This window comes from Choristoneura fumiferana, chromosome 15 (genome assembly GCF_025370935.1).
Source record: "Choristoneura fumiferana chromosome 15, NRCan_CFum_1, whole genome shotgun sequence".
In the NCBI taxonomy this organism is placed as follows: domain Eukaryota; kingdom Metazoa; phylum Arthropoda; class Insecta; order Lepidoptera; family Tortricidae; genus Choristoneura; species Choristoneura fumiferana.
The window spans coordinates 13,993,782-14,012,492 of NC_133486.1; the positions used below are offsets into that span (position 1 = coordinate 13,993,782).

The 18,711-nt window shown below is 36.8% G+C and overlaps 1 protein-coding gene across 1 annotated transcript in view; it reads left to right on the forward strand.

The window, feature by feature from the left end:
• LOC141435907 (uncharacterized) overlaps positions 1-16,296 on the forward strand; it is a 50,609-nt gene extending 34,313 nt beyond the window's left edge. Inside the window, exon 4 of the mRNA XM_074098745.1 lies at positions 15,972-16,296. Coding sequence (XP_073954846.1) covers positions 15,972-16,280 — 309 coding nt within the window. The 3' untranslated portion in view covers positions 16,281-16,296. The remainder of the gene's footprint in view (positions 1-15,971) is intronic.
• The last annotated feature ends 2,415 nt before the right edge of the window (positions 16,297-18,711 follow it).

Consider the following 18,711-nt stretch of genomic DNA (forward strand, 5'->3'; position numbering starts at 1 on the left):
GTGTGAAAGGACTCAAACCAGGAGGAATACGTTTTGTAAAATTTGGGAAGTCAATATCTTAAATATCGTGTTTTCCAAGCCATATTTTGGTCGCAGGGTGCCGAAAATATTATAAACTTTATATCATTTACAATAACTTGTGACGTATCGTACTCGTACACCCACGAAAAAACTTAATTCCTGGAGACAAGCATCACATTTCGGTATACAAAGGTATCAATGTCCTACCCCACCAACTAATATTTATTAATGTGAAAACAAAGAGCCCCCTTCGACGAAAAACCATAAACGACGTTTTCTTTATATCACAAAAAGCAATCAGTCTTAGTCTATTTGATTTTTAATAAAAAGGTCACCGAAGAGAAGCAAAAGCCACCCACGTAAGTGATTTGGCAAGAAAAATAATAGTTGCTTTTAGACTAAAGTTAAAAATGGCTTACAATGCGTAAAATAAAACGGTTTTGGCGCGGCAAATATTTTTTTGGCAGCTAGTTTTGATCTTGGCAGGGAATCCGTTGTCAACTTATATGAATTGTCGGCGAGCTAGGTTGTAACTGATAAGGGTATTTGTCCATAGAAAATACTAGTATTCAAAGCTAGTATTTTCCAACAGAAGGATGATTTTTGAGATGTCATCGAGATTAACTTAACAAAGTACAGTAAAAGTTCAAGTTCTTTATTTCAAGTATTTAGTTGAAACATTAATGTTGGCGACTGGTTAGAACTTCTACTTGCAAGCCTCCTTATTCATAATATTTAGTTTTAATTCTATATCTTAATCTAGTGCAATCCGTCTGAGAGAGCTCATCAAAATCAGTTGCTCTGTCAGATTGGTTGCGCCAGCATTTCCTCTTGTCGACTTGTTTCCTCTTGTTTTTAATTTTCTTTGTCAATAATTCACATTTTTGTTTGTTAATTAACAGTACCGAAGTTTTTCTCACAGTTATTCCCCCAATTTATTCTACGCCGAAGCTAAAGAGAATATTTTGAAAATGAATGCAAATGACAAGAAAATCTACACACCAGAAGAGATTAAGAAGATAGCCCCAGGCTATAGAGGCAAACCGGAGAAATTCGATCCTGCGAAAGTAGGCAAGAAGTTCGATGGCGCCAAACCAAAAAGGATGGGACCTCAAACTAAAGAGGTGACCCCTCCAACCGCACTAGACAAAGCGAAGACCCCGACACCTCCCAAGAATACGCCCATGTGGGCAGATTCTGTGTTCGGAATCGACGTGTCAGTGAGGGAACTCAACGTGAACCAGGAAATTAGCCCTTCCTTTGGAAGGCTACCTGAGATCGTTGAAGATGTCTACTCCGCCCTAGGTGGAGATGACATAAATATCAATAAACAAATGACCAAAAGTATGCTGATGTATTATACAACAGCACTCTTATGGGCACGTTTATTGGATATAAAAGCCAAGCGTGGAAACACAAACTTGACTTTTAACGAGCTGGAATTTTGCAAAGCAGTAGCAACGCAGGATTTTAACTTGCCGCTTGGTGTGGCCTGTAATACGAGCAAAAAATTAAAACATAGATCGTCCTCGTCAAACTGAACAACATTAGTTCAGCGACTTTTAAAAATAATGGAGTCTTTGAATTTTCTTTTTCATACAAATTAAATAATGCTATCAATGTACCGGCCATCCATGAACACAACTGACGTCACCTGTCACGCCACAAACATCAAGCATATTGCTTTAAAGTGCTTCTTCGAATAAAATTTGAGGAGTATGATCTATGTTTTAATTATTTGCTCATATTTGAGGCCACACCCGGTAGAATAGGAAGGGGACGAAGAAATATTAAAAGTGTAACCACTTCTAATCAATTATGTCTCTCTCTGTCTGTGTTATGTCTCGTTTATTTATTCGTTTTGAATAAAGTGTTCCAGTAAATGCATTTTTTTAGCTTTTTGAGCAAATGTCACACCAGCTCGATAAGCTTCCTGTACAAGTTTGTGGCAATCAGTGGGTTAACTAATACTTAGTTGAAAAAAAGGTAGTAGTAGGTATGTATCTATTGAAACTTAAGACAGCATGAAATCCTAACCCATAAATCACCATAACCTGTAACAACTTATGAAAGAAAGAAAGAAAGGAAACATTTATTCGTGACATGACATGACGTGACGTGTATGAAATATTTTTCTTCATGACAGTCATATTTCACTGCTGAGCACAGTCTTCTCTCGAACTAAAGTTTGAAAGTCGAGGGTGCGTAGTCGGTTAAAACTTTAGTACAAAATTACACTCATGATTGACTCAGAGCTTTTCAGTGAAGGAAAACATTGCAAGAAAGTCTGCCAAACCCTAGGCAGGCGTGTGAACTAATTCCAACAAACATAATAAGAGACTGAACATGCGTAGCCAATTTCTAATAGAACAAAGTTACTTTATTGAAGTTAAACCCGAATCCTAAAACACAAACAATAACATGAAAATCAAATAAAACCGGCCCCTTAAATTGCCACGCAACTGCCATCCGCCTGTCAATCGAGCTACTATAATCGGATCGGAACCGCCAAAGATACAAAATAATCGTCGCCTCGCCATGTTGTTCGATCAATTCGACCAAGTAAATATTTGTGATAGCACATTTTCTGCTTTTCAATCACTGGCATGTCAAGTCAAGGCGACCTCTGCTCCTCGCTGCCAAACAGAGCTCACGGCCGACGGGACTAGCTAAAGGAGCGTTTAGTTCACTTGAAAGTTAAAATAAATTCTGGAACATTTCAAAATCTTGAGGCTGTATTCAGTGTTGATGACTGTCTGAATCAAGAATGAGTGTGCATGTACAGTTCTTATTTTGAATTCCAGTATTAAACCCTCAGAACATCAGATCAAGGTAAAATTATAAACAAAAAAGATATTCAGTTTTTTCCTCCTCCTGTAAAGTTAGGCCTGTGTGAGATAGGAGAATTTACTTCTTCCCCGTCGATATTTTGATGCATTATATTTTATAATTTTCGGTATTTCAACTGTATGTATTTCAACCGATATGTATTTTAAATTTATACATTATAATACGTACCCCAAATAATATATAAGCCGCACTGATCTCTTACCATCAGGAGACCCACTTGCTCGTTTGCCATCCGGTCGAATAAAAAAAAAAAAAAAAAACTTTTAACGGTAACTTTTTCACTTTTTCATATTCGTGCAAAATTACAGCTTTCTACCTTAATAGTTTACTTCGTTGAATTAAATAAGTCTTTTAGTGAAACAAACAGTAATTTATTAAATAACACACAAATTGGTACACACTCATGGCGGTTCGTTAGGCAGACTGACTACACCAGTGTTGCCAGTATAATTTTGTATTAAACAAGTTCCCGGGGCAATCAAACTTCTTTTGATTAAATAATAAAAACAAAATACTCTACTTCTGAGTCCTTACTATGCCAATCGTACAACATTACTTCTGGCAGCACAGCTGGCATGAATTATTTGTTTATTCAGTCTAATCTACTTGCTAACACAATGAAAATAAGATATTTCCAGTTGGTTTAAAAAGTTAACTTAATGACTATTCAAGGTGAAGTACCAAACTCTAGTTTGACTAGCGATGAACTCGCGTTCTTCGCATTCGATGACATCACTGTAATGGCAAGCAAAGACGTGACAGGTAGTGAAGCCCAGGATATAGAGCCAGTGCTTTATTTAGAGAGTTTAGAAACTCGAGTAAAAACTGCTCTTAATGCATCCAAAGGGTTCCACGATCTTGTATCGTTGGCTGAGTCTTACGAAGATGACTCGAAAATTAACATCAGACTAAACACTACTCCAGTGCAGTCTAAAGATTTTCAGGCCCTGATAGAGGAAATGGCTGTTAAAGAAACGATTGCAATGGAGACTCCACTCGGAGACTTCAATGTACCGGTTCCAACGGCTCATGCAATTCCTAAATATCAATAAGCACTGAACACAGCTGCAGCAGCTAGTCTTAAAACCTTAAAAGACTTGTCTTTATTGACTGGTCCTAAGGAAATAGACGTCGTTGCTACAACGAAATCAATAAAAACAGTATGTGAAAAGATTGTTCAGAAAAATTCAAAAACAACAGAACGTAGAGATGTCTTAAAAAGCATCCTCTGTGTGATGATGGTTGAACGTATCAAAGAACGAGAACTTTCACATAGGTATTTGCGATCACTATAGCAAGCCAGAGACGTGGGTTGACACACTTACTCAAGGATTGTGGATAGTGAATCCGCCCACTAGTCACCCAGCAATAGGTGCAGCTCGTGTGCGAAAAGTCGTCTCAACTTACGAGTTAGATGACAATTTAACACAGAGTTTGATATCATTATCATTCTCAAAGATTCCGCGTGAGACAGCTTCAGCGAAGCTAAATCTTTTCGCAAGAGTCAAAGGTGTTAAAAGATCTGATATCAAAGCAAATCCAAGAAAAGTATTGGCAACAGTATTTTCGGAGGCCGAATTAGATCAAAATGAAATAAAGGCGATGATTTTCACAAAACCAATCCAATAATGTCCAAATCTACATGATTGGTAACTGTCAACTGACTCTTGATGTTACCGTTATCTTTCTGTTTTTTTAAAGAGTTAAGTCAAAGTGAGAACCTCTTGTGCACTACAAAATTACATATAGGTGACGTTTTCACTGCAACATGTTCTTATCAATCAGGACTACTAAAAGTTGTTTAAACATTTGAAGCAACGAATGAAGCAGAAGCTAATATAAAAAAATTGAGGCTTTTGGAATGTTTGGTGGAGGCTACGGAAGTCTGGCGCACCTTATGCCCTAGAGAGCATATGCCAACGGGTTTTAATGCGTGCGTTCGGTTCGGTGCTTGCGAGATATGCCAATGGTGAAACTTAGCCACGACAATCTCATCCATCATGAGTTTGAGGCGCTTGCTGTTGAAACAATGAGGCCGTAGTGAACGGACACAAAAAGGGTAGGTACTAAAACTTGTCCAGAAGGTTAGTTCTGGTCTTAAAGGACCCTGAAATTGACGCTTTTCTCGCTCTAAGGCTCGGTACAAAGAGGTATATTGCATTCTGCGTTTTGGAGTTGATGCCTATGATCTCTCGACGACGTGTTTACCTTGTAGGGCGGTTGTTTAGTTATGGTGATGCAAAATGACAATATAAATAATACAATTAAGTACTTGGTCTGCGATTTTCACAGAACATACAAAAGCGAGAGTTCCAAAATCTTAGCTTGAGTTCGGAAATGTTGTCCACTCCATCGTTACGAATTCAATATTTTTTTCCATCGAATTGAAATTTAATAAATTGCTTGTAAAATAGTTCCGTAGGTACTTATTGAAGATACATCTATGTTAAACCTTCTTGTTTATATTTTTAATATTAAACACCCTGGCCATTTTTGATATGTGTGTATTTTGTATTTTGAATATTGTTCTGTTATTCTGCTTTGTCTACTGTCATTATTCCTGTCTTGTGTCGCATACTGTTAACACAATATACTCGTTTTTACCCTGCTACTCTCGTTTCCTTCAATTATCTACTTTCTTACCTACGAACTAAATCACTTGCCCTCTTTCCTATTCCAGCAACTCGTCCACACTCAACAGACCACCGCGATTCCTTGCGAAGCGTAAAAAACTCATTCAGTGGGCCCATAACATCATCCCTTACTTTAATGGTGGTATTAATTCTTTTCTACGCTGTTCTACGCGTTTTTATTGAAGACAACAATGGTTTTATGGTATTTTCTTACCGTTTACTCTTATTTTTCTCCGTTAGTAATGGCGGATTGTGTTTAAAGACGCGAATGACCATTGTGAAACAGATTTACAAGAGGAAATAAAAATGTTTTCGGGTGTGATCCAACGTGGTTTTAAAATTTTATTACAATCGACAGCTGTTTTAATGGATAAAGGTTTGTTTGTGAGAGTTTATTTCTGTCCTGTGTAAGGCTATGACCTCCTATAAACGCCATCGGCTGCTTACTTCTCTTTTACACGAACTCCTAAGTTCCTTCGAGTCTCAAACTCTCTTCACAACAAATTTCATTTCAATAAAATCGGCCAAGTGCGACAAGCGCACGAAGGGTTCCGTACCATTATCTACACAACATTAGACATTAGCAAAAAAGCAGGAAAAAATCACGTTTGTTGTATGGAAGCCCCTTAAATATTTATTTTGTTCTGTTTTTAGTAATTGTTGCTATAGCGGCAATAGAAATACATTATCTGTGAAAATTTAAACTGTCTAGCTATCACGGTTAATGAGATACAGCCTGGTGACAGACAGACAGGCGGACAGTAGTCTTAGTAGGTAATAGGGTTCCGTTTTTACTCTTTGGGTATGGAACCCTGAAAATAGGTTCAGCGGACCAAAAGACGGACAGACAGACTTTCGCATTTATAATACACGAGTAATAAGGATTCCTTTTGTATTTCTGAACTCTCATTATATACTAACAATGAAATAATAAAAAGCTTCTCAGAGTACTGTTTAAAAAAATATATTAATAAATATAAGCGGTTTAAATCAGCCGTACTTAACATTTTGATTTACTAGAACTCGTTTTCACTTAAACCGTTTTAAATTTATAGCATTTTTACGCACTTTGTTTTGTTTGACCAGTAAATAAAATAAACCGCCAAATCGTCCGAAAACCCCACATCAAAACGACTTAAACTCCAACACCTTTTTACTTCCCAAACAAAACTATCCACCGCATCCAAATACAAAAACGGGCGTAAAAAACAAATGACAACCGCCCACCCTTCCTCCGTCCGTGCATACAGAAGCAGTTGACCATGGCGGCTCGATTTGTAACAGACCTGAATTTGTAATCTTAACGTTAATACAAAAGGTAAATGGCCCATCGCGTTTTCAACCGCTGTAATGACGTCATCACAGCGTCCCCAGTAATCGAGGGGTGTGGGCACTTTTATAGTATCCAAGCTATAAGGTGACCGCCTTGCACACCATACCAACACATTGGAACATAAAATGTGAAAATTTGTGAAGATGTTTTGAGGTTCAGATGTTTGCCACTCAATCACGCAATAACGGTTCAACGGATTTACATGAAATTTGGCGTACAGATAGACAAAGATCTGAATTGAGTCATAAGATACTTGATATCCCAGTAATGCGTTCCTGTGGGATAATATTTTACGTTTAAACAATAATAGAGGGCACTGTCCAAGATCGGTGACGTACCTCAGCTCTCAACATGACGTGACGTGTTAACTTCGTTTGCAATCAGTAGATGGCGTTGTGCGAGCGAACGTTGTCCTTTCTAACTGTTACTACCGTAACCTTTAGCCTTTTTCAGGCCAACTCTAAGACATTTATTTATTGCATTGCCATTGCAACAAGAATTGTGTAAGTAAACTGTTGTCGTTGTATATTTCAAAAATTGCACAGGCATAAATATACAACAGTTAGCCTTTTAATAATGTCAATAGCTCCGAGAGTGGGCGCTCTTGAATAGAACAGAGCTCGGGTCAAAGAGCGTAAAGGGCTTTTGGCCCTCTAGGCGATTTTTTTTTTAGATAAGCTTATAAAAAGGAACAAAATATATTGTATTTCAATCCAATTTATGAAAAGTGTAAACAAAGACGCTGGTTTTCTCGATCTTTATGGCTCTGAGACTTAGACACTGAAAGCTGCAGACCGCAAACATATAGACGCCTTTGAAATGTGGTGCTGGAGAAAGATGCTCCGTATCCCCTAGACAGCATTTCGGACTAATGCCTCCTGCAGCATTACAACGGTGCATGAGTGTATCGTGTTGCATACTTTTCGGCTGTTTTCCAGGCGTTTTCACTGGCCGGTTTTGTGTTGGCTGTTAACGTTTTAATGCTACGTTGTTGGTTTTTGATTTGAAAATTGAAATTAAAATTCTGTGTTTTGATAGTTCTTTCAGCGTTTTTGTTTCGGATTCATTCCTTGAACATTTGTTGCTGAGTGCTGAGCATACATCTCTATTGAATTGATTTTTTTATTATAATAGTCTCCAGTGCCCAGTTTTGGTTTTTGTGCTATTTTATCAGTTCTTTGTGGTGTCATTGTGTTAAGTGCCGCTTGCTAGTGCCACAACCTTTTATCTTCGATTTCTCGCCGTTTTTCCTGCACGCCTGTGCTAAAGGGTACTTTATCAGCATTGCCGATTTTTCATCGGGTAAGTTTTTATTTCGTTGTTGCCTAGGGCCGTGTAAGTTAGGTTTTTTTGCTTTGTTGTGTGCTAATTTATAAATGTCTTTCCAGTCCGACCTTTACCCCGACCTACCTGATGTAGGCGTCAACTCCCTGGATTTCCCGCCCGCTTGACCGTGGAGGATACGAGTGCGCTTCTTCCACTGCACTGTGGTTTTTCTACGCTGGCATTTGGGTTCCGTGCAAGTGGAAAGGATACCTAATGAATCCCGTTTTGGTTCGATTTCACATTTTGAAGAGTGCCGAATTTTACTTTTTGCTCTAAACCATTTTTAGTATATTAGTACTTGTAATTTATATTTAAGGTGCTCAGAAATGTCTTCAGTGTGAGAAATGTTATTTTCCCCCAAGCTGTAGGCTAGGTACTAGGTAGGTGTATGCATGCACGTAGGTACCCAAACTAGTTCTCTGCAGTTATGATTTACTTGTTAGGGTTATTTTTGCTCGATATTTTTGAGTGCTTTGCGTATTATTATTGGGCATATTATTTTTCAAAATTCAAATCGAGGCTTAGCACAAGCGCTCCTAAGTGTTATTGGGTCTTATTCGGTTAGAATAATTTGTTTCGCTTTACCTACTAAATTCTCAGTATCTTTTCATTGTTCATATCCTTTCCGTTCCGCCTCGCAACACGTGTTTCTTTACTGTGATATTTTTTGTATAACTTTCGGTTTGTTTTTATATTAGTGTTTGTTATTTTTTCTTTATTGTGCGATTTAAGATTTGATAAATTATATTTATACGTCTAAATTCTACGTTGTTTAATTTATGCCGGCTTAACTAGGGCCTACGGGCACCTTAAGTGCTCTTGGGCCTTTAGTTTTGCTGCGCTCCATATTGCGAGCACTGAAAGTCTCCTCGCGTCTGTCATCCGAATGTCTGCGCAGGGTTCTTGAATACTTTGGCCACATTGCAAGGAAAGACGGTGACACCCTCGAGAAGCTAATTGTGACTGGTAAAGTGGATGGGAAGAGGCCTCGTAGTCCCAGCCCAATGCGTTGGTCTGACCACATTCGCACCGCTTTTGATTTTACAGTTCATAACGCCCTCCACACCGCCAGAGACAGAAATAGATGGAAAAAGTTCGTGCGAGAGAAAGTGATTCAGAAGGGTGGTCACGACCCTCATTACTGAGGAATAGAACACAAGGAGGAGGAAACAAAGACGCCATTAGCCCGACCACAGATGTTTAGTGATATGGAAACCTAGAACCTATTGCAAAATAATTAATCTGTTCAGTAAATCGATTACTTCATTATTTTAAATTAAGTTAAGTTAACATAGAACGCTACTAACATTAGTCAATAAGTGATTATGTATTACTAACAAAATGGATTGAAAAGTCTGAATAAATATGATTATTATTATTATTATTAATTGAATAAGTAGATCAAAGTATTTTGTCTATTTTATTATTTATAATTGATTTAATTCCAAAAACTGTTTATTCAATTATAATAAAAGTAGTACCGAAGTATTTTTTAATTTTAAGGTAAGTAATGAGGAGTGTAGTATGCGTGTATTGAAGCGTGATGAGATGATGTACGTTTGAATTTGAACGAAGAATGAATACTGAGTTCGAGTGAAGAAAAAATGAGATGTTATGGCAGTTGACGACGTACGAAGAACGTAAACAGACGTGTGTGTTTGTTGTGTTTTCTTTTCTAACGTAATTTTATACGATTTGTATTTTTTTTTTTCAAATTCGCTGGCCAATAAAGGCAACTACAAAAATCACTTATTCAATCGAGCATTAATTGACTTTTAAAATGTCTATACTACTACAGATTATACTCGTACACATGTTTAATTCAAGAAATAACATCAGATTTTGACGAAATTTTTTTGAAATTAAAATTAAATATTGAAATCAAGTGAATTTTGGTGAAAAAAGATTAGACGTCTAGTTAAAAGACACGAATTATAGATAAATGTGTTATTGATTCGATACAGTGGGTGTTTACACAGGATTTTTTATTAAATCGGTTTGTTTACACTGTTTATAAATTGGATTGATATACCGTATAGTAGGTACCGCTATCTTTCCGTTTAAATTTTCCACCTCGGGGTTTATTTGTATGGTGTTTGATTTAGGTATAAACTGTATACTGTAAACAATATAAGTGACTATCGATGAGGCTGTTACAAGCTGCTGCTACATCTAACTATCTATCATCATGTTTCAAATTGTGCTTCATTAACCTTTTAGACGCCAACCACCTATATATACGTCCATTACTTCAATGCAAAAGCAACCTTCGATCAATTGCGTTAAGGTTCAATTTTAGGCATTACAATATAGAAGCCTGGCGTATGGGAGATGTCTTTTGTATTTGACGTGGCGGCGAAAAGGTTAAACACTAGTCTTCACAATCGGTTCCTTGTATTTTTACCCGACTGCCCGAAGGAGGGTTATCTTTTTCGAACGTATGTATGTATGTATTTATGTATGTGGGTATGTATGCCCATTTCTTTGGTCCTCGCTGCAGCCTAAACGGCTAGACGGATTTTAACATATGAGGTATCATTGGATTTGTCATAACTGTCGGGGTGATATAGGCTATATAATATTTCAATATGGCGTCTGCGAAAAAAAATATGGCGGAGGAATGAAAGAACATTTTTTTTATCAGCACGCACGCATCTGGATCAGGCCTGAAATGTCTGTTTTCCTGAAATAAGTTTGTCTTGTAATTTGATATGTTTGTACTTAAGTCCTTTATGTGGACTTATCGCTGCCAAAATGTAAAAATATTATCAAATAACAATGATTGGAAATCAAGTGTCTGGTGTGACAGAAGGCCCCCGAGAGCATAATGCCCAGCACAGCTCCAAACGACGTCGTAAGACCGGCCCGAACCTTTTGTATGAATCTTATCTGCATTTTGTTGTGTCCGAAATTGTGGCGGAGGCTTCAGGTAATTGTGGAATTCACGCTGATTTGCTGGGCGCATTATTTTCAACGTTATTAATCGTTTTGGGTAATGTTATTGTTGTAATTTGCGGGTTAGTCGAATTAAAATATTATTCCATGCGTTTCCGAGTAGTTCAGGTTTCTCTGAAAGGACGGGATGAGTGAGGTAGGATGTATTAAATAATTTGAATATGTGTAATTGGACATGCTTCCACATAATTTATGAAGATTTAAATACATTTAAATATTACGTGTTGCGCACATTCCTTTGTCACGAAATTTGATGCCTTTGACTTAAAGTTACGGTGAATTTATATTTAGAGTACAAACAAATTATCATGGAGGGTTTTATTGGTAAACAAAGCCTATAGAAAAATTCGACCCTCTTGACAGTACCTAAAACAATAAACTCTTAAAATTCGATAAGTTCGAATTAGAAAGGATCTTCATCCAATCAATTACGAGTATCGGTATAGTCTTTGACATTCAATTATTTGTCAAAGAATATCCAGATTATTGTATTTTTTAGAGATTCTCAAATCTATACAAGGTCAAGAAGTTTTAATAAAAAATTGTACCAGCCTCTTGCAAAAACAAATGTGCTCAAAAATAATTCATTCCATATGGCCATTAAAATTTATAGTGCCCACGAAATAAATTTAGCAAAGTTCTAACATGGTCGCTTCTGGATAAATTTTATTATTCCATACAAGACATTTTTAATGATCAGGATAATAATAATACCTATTAATCCTACTAATATTATAAATGCGAAAGTTTGTGAGTGAGTGAGTATGTTTGTTACTCTTTCACGCTGAAACGGCTGGACGGATTTGGATGAAATTTGGTGAAAAGTTAGTTTATAACCTGGATTAAAACATAGAATACTTTTTATCCCGGTATTCCCACGGGATAGGGATAAAATCTCGAAATAACAACCTCTGGGCTTAGAGTCATGAAATCTGGTATGTAGGTAGTTGGACGTTGGAATAACAGATAGGTGACTTTTTGACCCGATATTCCCACGGGATACCTAGGGATAAAATCTTGAAATAACAACCGCAGGGCTTAGAGCCATGAAATTTGGTATGTAGGTAGCTGGACCTCTGGAATAACACACAGGCTACTTTTTATCCCGATATTCCCCCGGGATAGGGATAAAATCTTGAAATAATAACCACTGGGCTTAGAGTCATGAAATTTGGTATGTAGGTAACTGGACGTCTGGAATAACACGTAAGGGACTTTTTGACTCGATATTCCCACGGGATACCTAGGGATAAAATCTCGAAATAACAACCACTGGGCTTAAAGCCATGAAATTTGGTATGTAGGTAGCCGGACCTCTGGAATAACACATAATCTATTTTTTACCCCGATATTCCCACGGCATAGGGATAAAATCTTGAAATATTAACCGCTGAGCTTAGAGTCATGAAATTTGGTATGTAGGAAGCTGGATGTCTAGAAAAACACATAGACGTCTTTTTGACCCGATATTACCACGGGATACCTAGGAATAAAATGTCGAAATAACAACCGCTGGGCTTAGAGGCATGAAATTTGGATGTATGTCTGGAATAACACATAAGTACGCACTTTTTATCCCGATATTCCCACGGTATAGTTTTGTAACTAAGGGACCCCATACATCTCTGTATTATTATTATTATTATTTCGTATTTTTTTCTTTAATTGTATACTGTAGTTTTTAAGTATTTTATTAGTTTTTTTTTTTTTTTTTGGAAAAATGACTGCCAAGTTTCTTGCGGCGCATTCTTCTTGGCAATGATGGTCTTTCCAAAAGCGCTGGTAGTATAAAAAATAACGTGTAAAAGTGCCCATTGCGGCCTATTTACTGAATAAATGATTTGAATTTGAATATTGCATTTGAATTTGGATAGGGAAAATTTTTGAAACTTCAGCACTGGGTTTAGGGTCTTGAATTTTGTACAGTTATTCACAACACAACCTCAATGAAGAACACGATATAAATATTGGAAATTTCCAGGGAATTTTGTAAAATCCCGAAATTTCAATTGTAGCTACCACACCGAATAGTTTACGCGTGCGAAGCCGCGGGTAAAAGCTAGTAACACATAAAAAAGTATTCAATAGCAATAAAACAAAACTGTTGCAATACCAGCATATTCTGGCATAATAATGAACTGACTTTATAATAGTAATTATTTGCAACGATAATAATCTAATAAATGAAAATAATAAATAATAATAATAAATAGCATTAAGAAATTGCGATTTTAATGTTTTCGTATAATGTAATTGCTGAGAGAAAATTATTTTAATACTAGATGAAAACCCGGCTTCGCTCGGGTAAAATGTAGACTCATAATAATGTTTGAAAAAAAAATTTTGCCACTGTAAAGACTGTCGTACTTATCGAAAAATCTGAAGTTATTCCCAGCCTTAATATTATCACAAACGTACTTTCACAGCTTACCTACGTATCGGTATTTCACCAGTAGATACTTTTCCTAAATCTTATTTTTGCCCAAATAAATATGATGTCTCTGTCTCATAATGAAAGAAATTAGACCTAAAGGGCCCCATAAGGGTACGATCGATCTGATGAAAATCGACGAATCGTACCGTGTGTGGGGCCCTTAAGAGGTCACAATGGAGAACAAAATGCAAACCTGTGACACGTGATGACGTGACACTAACGCCACTTGGATGTGATGACTTTGACATGTTAACTTCGCAACGCCATTATATACTTAGTAATTTATTCAAGTTTATATTGAAAATACTCGATAATGCGAATTTTCCGCCTACAAGTTGTCGACTCGGATTGACTAATTTTTTACGCTCTTCAATTTGATGTGCATTTCGTTCGAGTCTGCCGTAGACCGGTACGAAATTATTAATATAGATGGCACGCCCTAGAATATAAGAATTTCTTGTACCATTAAGACCTTTTGTATGACTATTTTCAGGCAATAAACATATTAAGTAATTTGTATTTGTATTCACCTGTTGAAAGGATAAAAACTATCTCGCGGAAACAGGGCTATTTTTCTAAAAATCTATCCTGTATCCTTCCCTGGGTTTCAAACGATTTCCGTACCAAATCCGTGATAAAATTTGTCTCGATGTCCGTTTTTTTTTGTTTTGTAAAATGCCACGAATATTTTTTTCTTTCTTTTTTCTTTCAAATTAAATCTAAATCGGTTTAAGTATAAAGAGGTAACAGACATAAAGAAACAGAGTGTAACTTTGGCATTTATATTAAGTCAGAATTCAGTACGTTAATAAATATATAGTGAATGGATTTCCAGTCAAACAATACCTAATTGAAATTTAATATTTATTAATAATTTGCGGAAAAATCTCGAAAATGAAATATTCTTTAAAAGCAACAGTTTTCTTGTAAATTACAACTATTAACTATTATAGTACAAGACTTAAGTAGTAGAACATAATAGAGGGACTACTCTAACTAAATCATCCAATAAGTTCTGAAATCAATTAAATTTTCCAATTTATCCTTTGTGCCTTCCTCACTGTGCAGTCGCCCGTTAATCAATTTGCTCATAATTAATTCTACCCGTATCTTTACCTAGACCTTTATTAACTTTTGTAAGAATTGTATTGGTGTTCCAAGTAAATTTTTAACCCACTATTTTTATAATTTGCATTTTTAATAATGGTTGCCCAATAAGTTTGCAAAGTTACGAGTACGTTACGTTCGCTTTTGTTTCATGTAAGTAAGTTAGTTTATTAAGCTATCATCTCAGTTATACAGGATGTTGGCTGTTATATAAGCAAAAACTTAAACAGTGATTCCAAAGGGTATCCACAGTTACCTTAACTTGATCTTAATGCTCCAAATTGCTTTAACTCAGAGATACAGTCATTGAAAGTTACAATCCATCTTTAATATATATATAAAAATGAATCTCTATTTCCCTTGGTCACGGCATCACGCATGAACGGCTGGACCAATTTCGCTAATTCTTTTCTTGTTGTGTTTTCTATTGTCAGGAAAAGGTTCTTATAAAAGATTTACAAAATAAAATAAAAAACTACACCGGGGGCGAAGCCGCGGGCACCAGCTAGTTATCAATGTATTTCATTAACGCTAAATTGTCAGTTATCGGTCGTTAGATGTCTTGGTACCGAGAATTTCCTTGGTACGGGGGCGACTTTTCTACTCAACAAAACATCTTTCTAAAACGATCGAAATTAGTTCTTATCCTAACGCACTAGAAACTATTAATTCGACGTTCAAATGATCGAACGTTTTCTTTTGACAATAATTTATTTTTGAATTAAAGATCTTACAAAACACGTCTATTAAAACTTTTTACCAGACTAACGTTGTTATCTTATTTTAAAACTATATAGAGACATTGACACGCATCGTCAACCTTGGAATTGTGCGATGTGATTTTACTGTATGAAGAAGCCGGAGGAACCGCGAATATAGCCTAGACTCCGCTTTGGACCGAAACGTAAAGATAATGACATTCCCTTGGTGGTTCGGCGTTCACCAGAGTTTAAGTTATCTAAGTCTTTAGTTTTTTACCATAAAGACATATCTAAAGAACAGGTAGTAGATAGTTCTAGTGATTATTTACTCATGTAATTAATAACGAACGTGACCTTCAAGCAACCCTAGACAACACTGTTTGGAGTAGCATAACTACACAAACCTATGTAGCTAGTTTTTTGTCAATAATCGCATGTATTAAATTAGCATTATTAGGGGCTGTTTCACCATCCATTGATTAGTGTTAACTGACGATTAAATGTGTTTTTTTTTTGTTTGAATAGACGGAGGCGGCATCACATTTAACCGTCAGTTAACACTAATCAATGGATGGTGAAACAGCCCCTTAATATATTATTTCGGTCCACAGATAGCGCAGAAAATACGGGAACTGAAAGCAAGGCGGACTAGGGAGCCAGAGGCAGAAAATAGCAGCCCACCAGACCAGCAGCCCGCCAGCGGCTTGCCTTGGCCCCCCGCACAGCCAGCACTGCAACTTTATGAATTGAGGACTATCCTAGTCCTCCTGAGAGTCGCCCGAATGCTCAAGTGCAGTGAACATACTACTGCGACATCAGCACCACGATTTGGGACAAGAAACTGCACAATCGCATCTAGCACGGGCAAAGTACTAAAGCTAGATTTCGTTAAGTTAACAAAATACACATTAAAAGATTAATGTAATTAAATTTTAATGTAGTTTTTTTTATTGTACCTAATTTACCTTTTATACTATTATATCAATAAAAATCATAAAGATGAGTATATTTATGTATTTAAAGCCGCGGGTATACGGTGGTTGCGGGCCGCTTCCAACCGAAGCAAACTAAAGATTTATGAGGGTAGTCTATGTCCAACAGTGGACGTCCTACGGCTGATATACTGATTTGGTGATGAATACGCAGTTTACAAAAGTAATACATAAGAGTTATGTTTGAAGTTCAAGCGGCAACGAGCCTATAGAGATAGTGACAACAGGGCCAGCAACAGGGACGTTACGTCAGTCTTGAGCAGATAGACTTCATCAATTAATGTTATGCAACCTAGAGCCGAAGACTTTGAAGTTGGTAAAAGTGAAGAAAAGAAACTTAGAACAAGATGACACCCATTAAGAAAGGAAAGTCATTTATTAAAAAAGAGAAAAAATAATTTACGGGCGATTTGAGGACGGGTAGGGAGGAGGAGGAAGATCGCCTATGAGGTGGACTGACCAAATAAAAGCAGTAAATGGCTCATCATCACTACATGAATGCACGAGGAAGGCGGCCATCAGGGAAGAGTGGCGGCGTGTTGTGAAGCTTGCCACCGACACCTGAAGCGATGACCACGACCACTCTGTCAAGATTGATACCGACAAAGAAGAAGAAGAAGGGGGAGAGGGAACTTTTAAGGGTGAAAAAGGGCCTATCGTAATTTCCGGGAAAACAACAACTCCTATCGAAAAAAATTAAGTGGCAAAATTGTAGGTAATTAAAAAATCTACAACTTCTGTATTTACACTTTTATCTCAGAACGTAAAAATAGTTGCGAAAAATTAAAATAACCGACTTGTCGTTTTTTTTATCTAAAAAGATTTTATTCATGACATTTGGCAAAAACTTGGCTTCTAATTTTTCGATTCTAAATATTTATTTCTTGATGTTATATTATACTCGATTTTAATAAGGATTTTGAAAATAAAAAGATTGATGACGTCCAACCATAAATACATTATATGATATTATGCATATATGAAGCAATATATGTAGCAATTTTAGATTAGATACGATTTCATAAGCACTTTGTAACCTATATTTACCATGTTGTGATTCCTTTGTTTTAAGTAAGTGTTATAGCTAAACTAAGATTTTGTATCCTAGTTAAGCCAGTTATAACCAGAATTAATTATCTATTTTAACTGGTTCCCCGCGTTACAGGCGAAGCCTAGTGCGGGAACCCCTGGTAATTCGTGTCAAACACTGAATATTTTAAATAAACACATTTATATTTTTTTATTTTATTTTTCTTAAAAGAGCGAGTGATCATCTTAATAATATATTCGTAAAGAAAACAATGTCAAATCAGTCGTCAAATCTCGGATCGTGTTCACGGAAAGGCTGAATACGTTCGCTCGATTGAAATCAACAACCACAAGCAAGAGTTTTAACTGATAAAATTCTACTAATACTGAAAAACGCCAGATAATTACTACTGTTCGCGAGGTTGTGTGAAAAGATACACGACTGAAGTGTTACTGATGCGACACAAGTATTGCAAGGATTGTAGCGTTTGAACTTCTACCCTACTGACCTACCTGTATGTATGATTTACTATTAAATACATTTACTATCATTATATCAGATTATTATTATACGATTACAACAAGAAGAGCACTCCTAGTTTCCTTTCTAGGCAAATCAATACGTCTTGGCGACCGGCCAGTGTTCGCAGAAGGGAAATATGTTTGCGCTCTCAACCTATGTCCAAATCATTGTTTTTGTGCTAAGGTAAGTATATGCAAGCAGATGTTTTTGTTTGCGCCTATACTATATAGTAAACATGAATTAGTTAATATAGGAGATACAGTACAAAAAACACAAAGGAACATTTTTATTTCTCCATTTTGAACTTTTGCCCAATATTCCGGCCTCATTCATAGATATATCGTAAAGCCAGATCGAAGCCAGATCGAAGCAGATGTAGATGCTCATCATATGGAATGGCAGGCTCTCGTTTGATAGACGAGAATGAGCAAGAGGGAAGAGGTTTTGCTTAGCAGTGGGAAACAAAACACATGCAACTAAACGCCAAGCTTAAATGTGACTGAGCCGGGCATGTCTACCGGATGCGCCCGCAAACGTGGGTGCACAAAACCATATGGGTAGGCATACCGTGACGGGCACCAACGACAAGAAAGGCCGAGACGGAGAAGGCGAGATGCCCTAGACGCGGAACTGAATGAGTGGACAAATATAGCTCTGGATTACGGAGGTCTGGGTCAAGAGGGGAGGCCTTTGCCCAGCAGTGGGACACAGTTATACGCTATATAAATATAACGCTGGTATGCTAATGTCACTACAATATTTCATAGTCCCACACAGAATCGCACCCAACAACAGCCGACACACCGT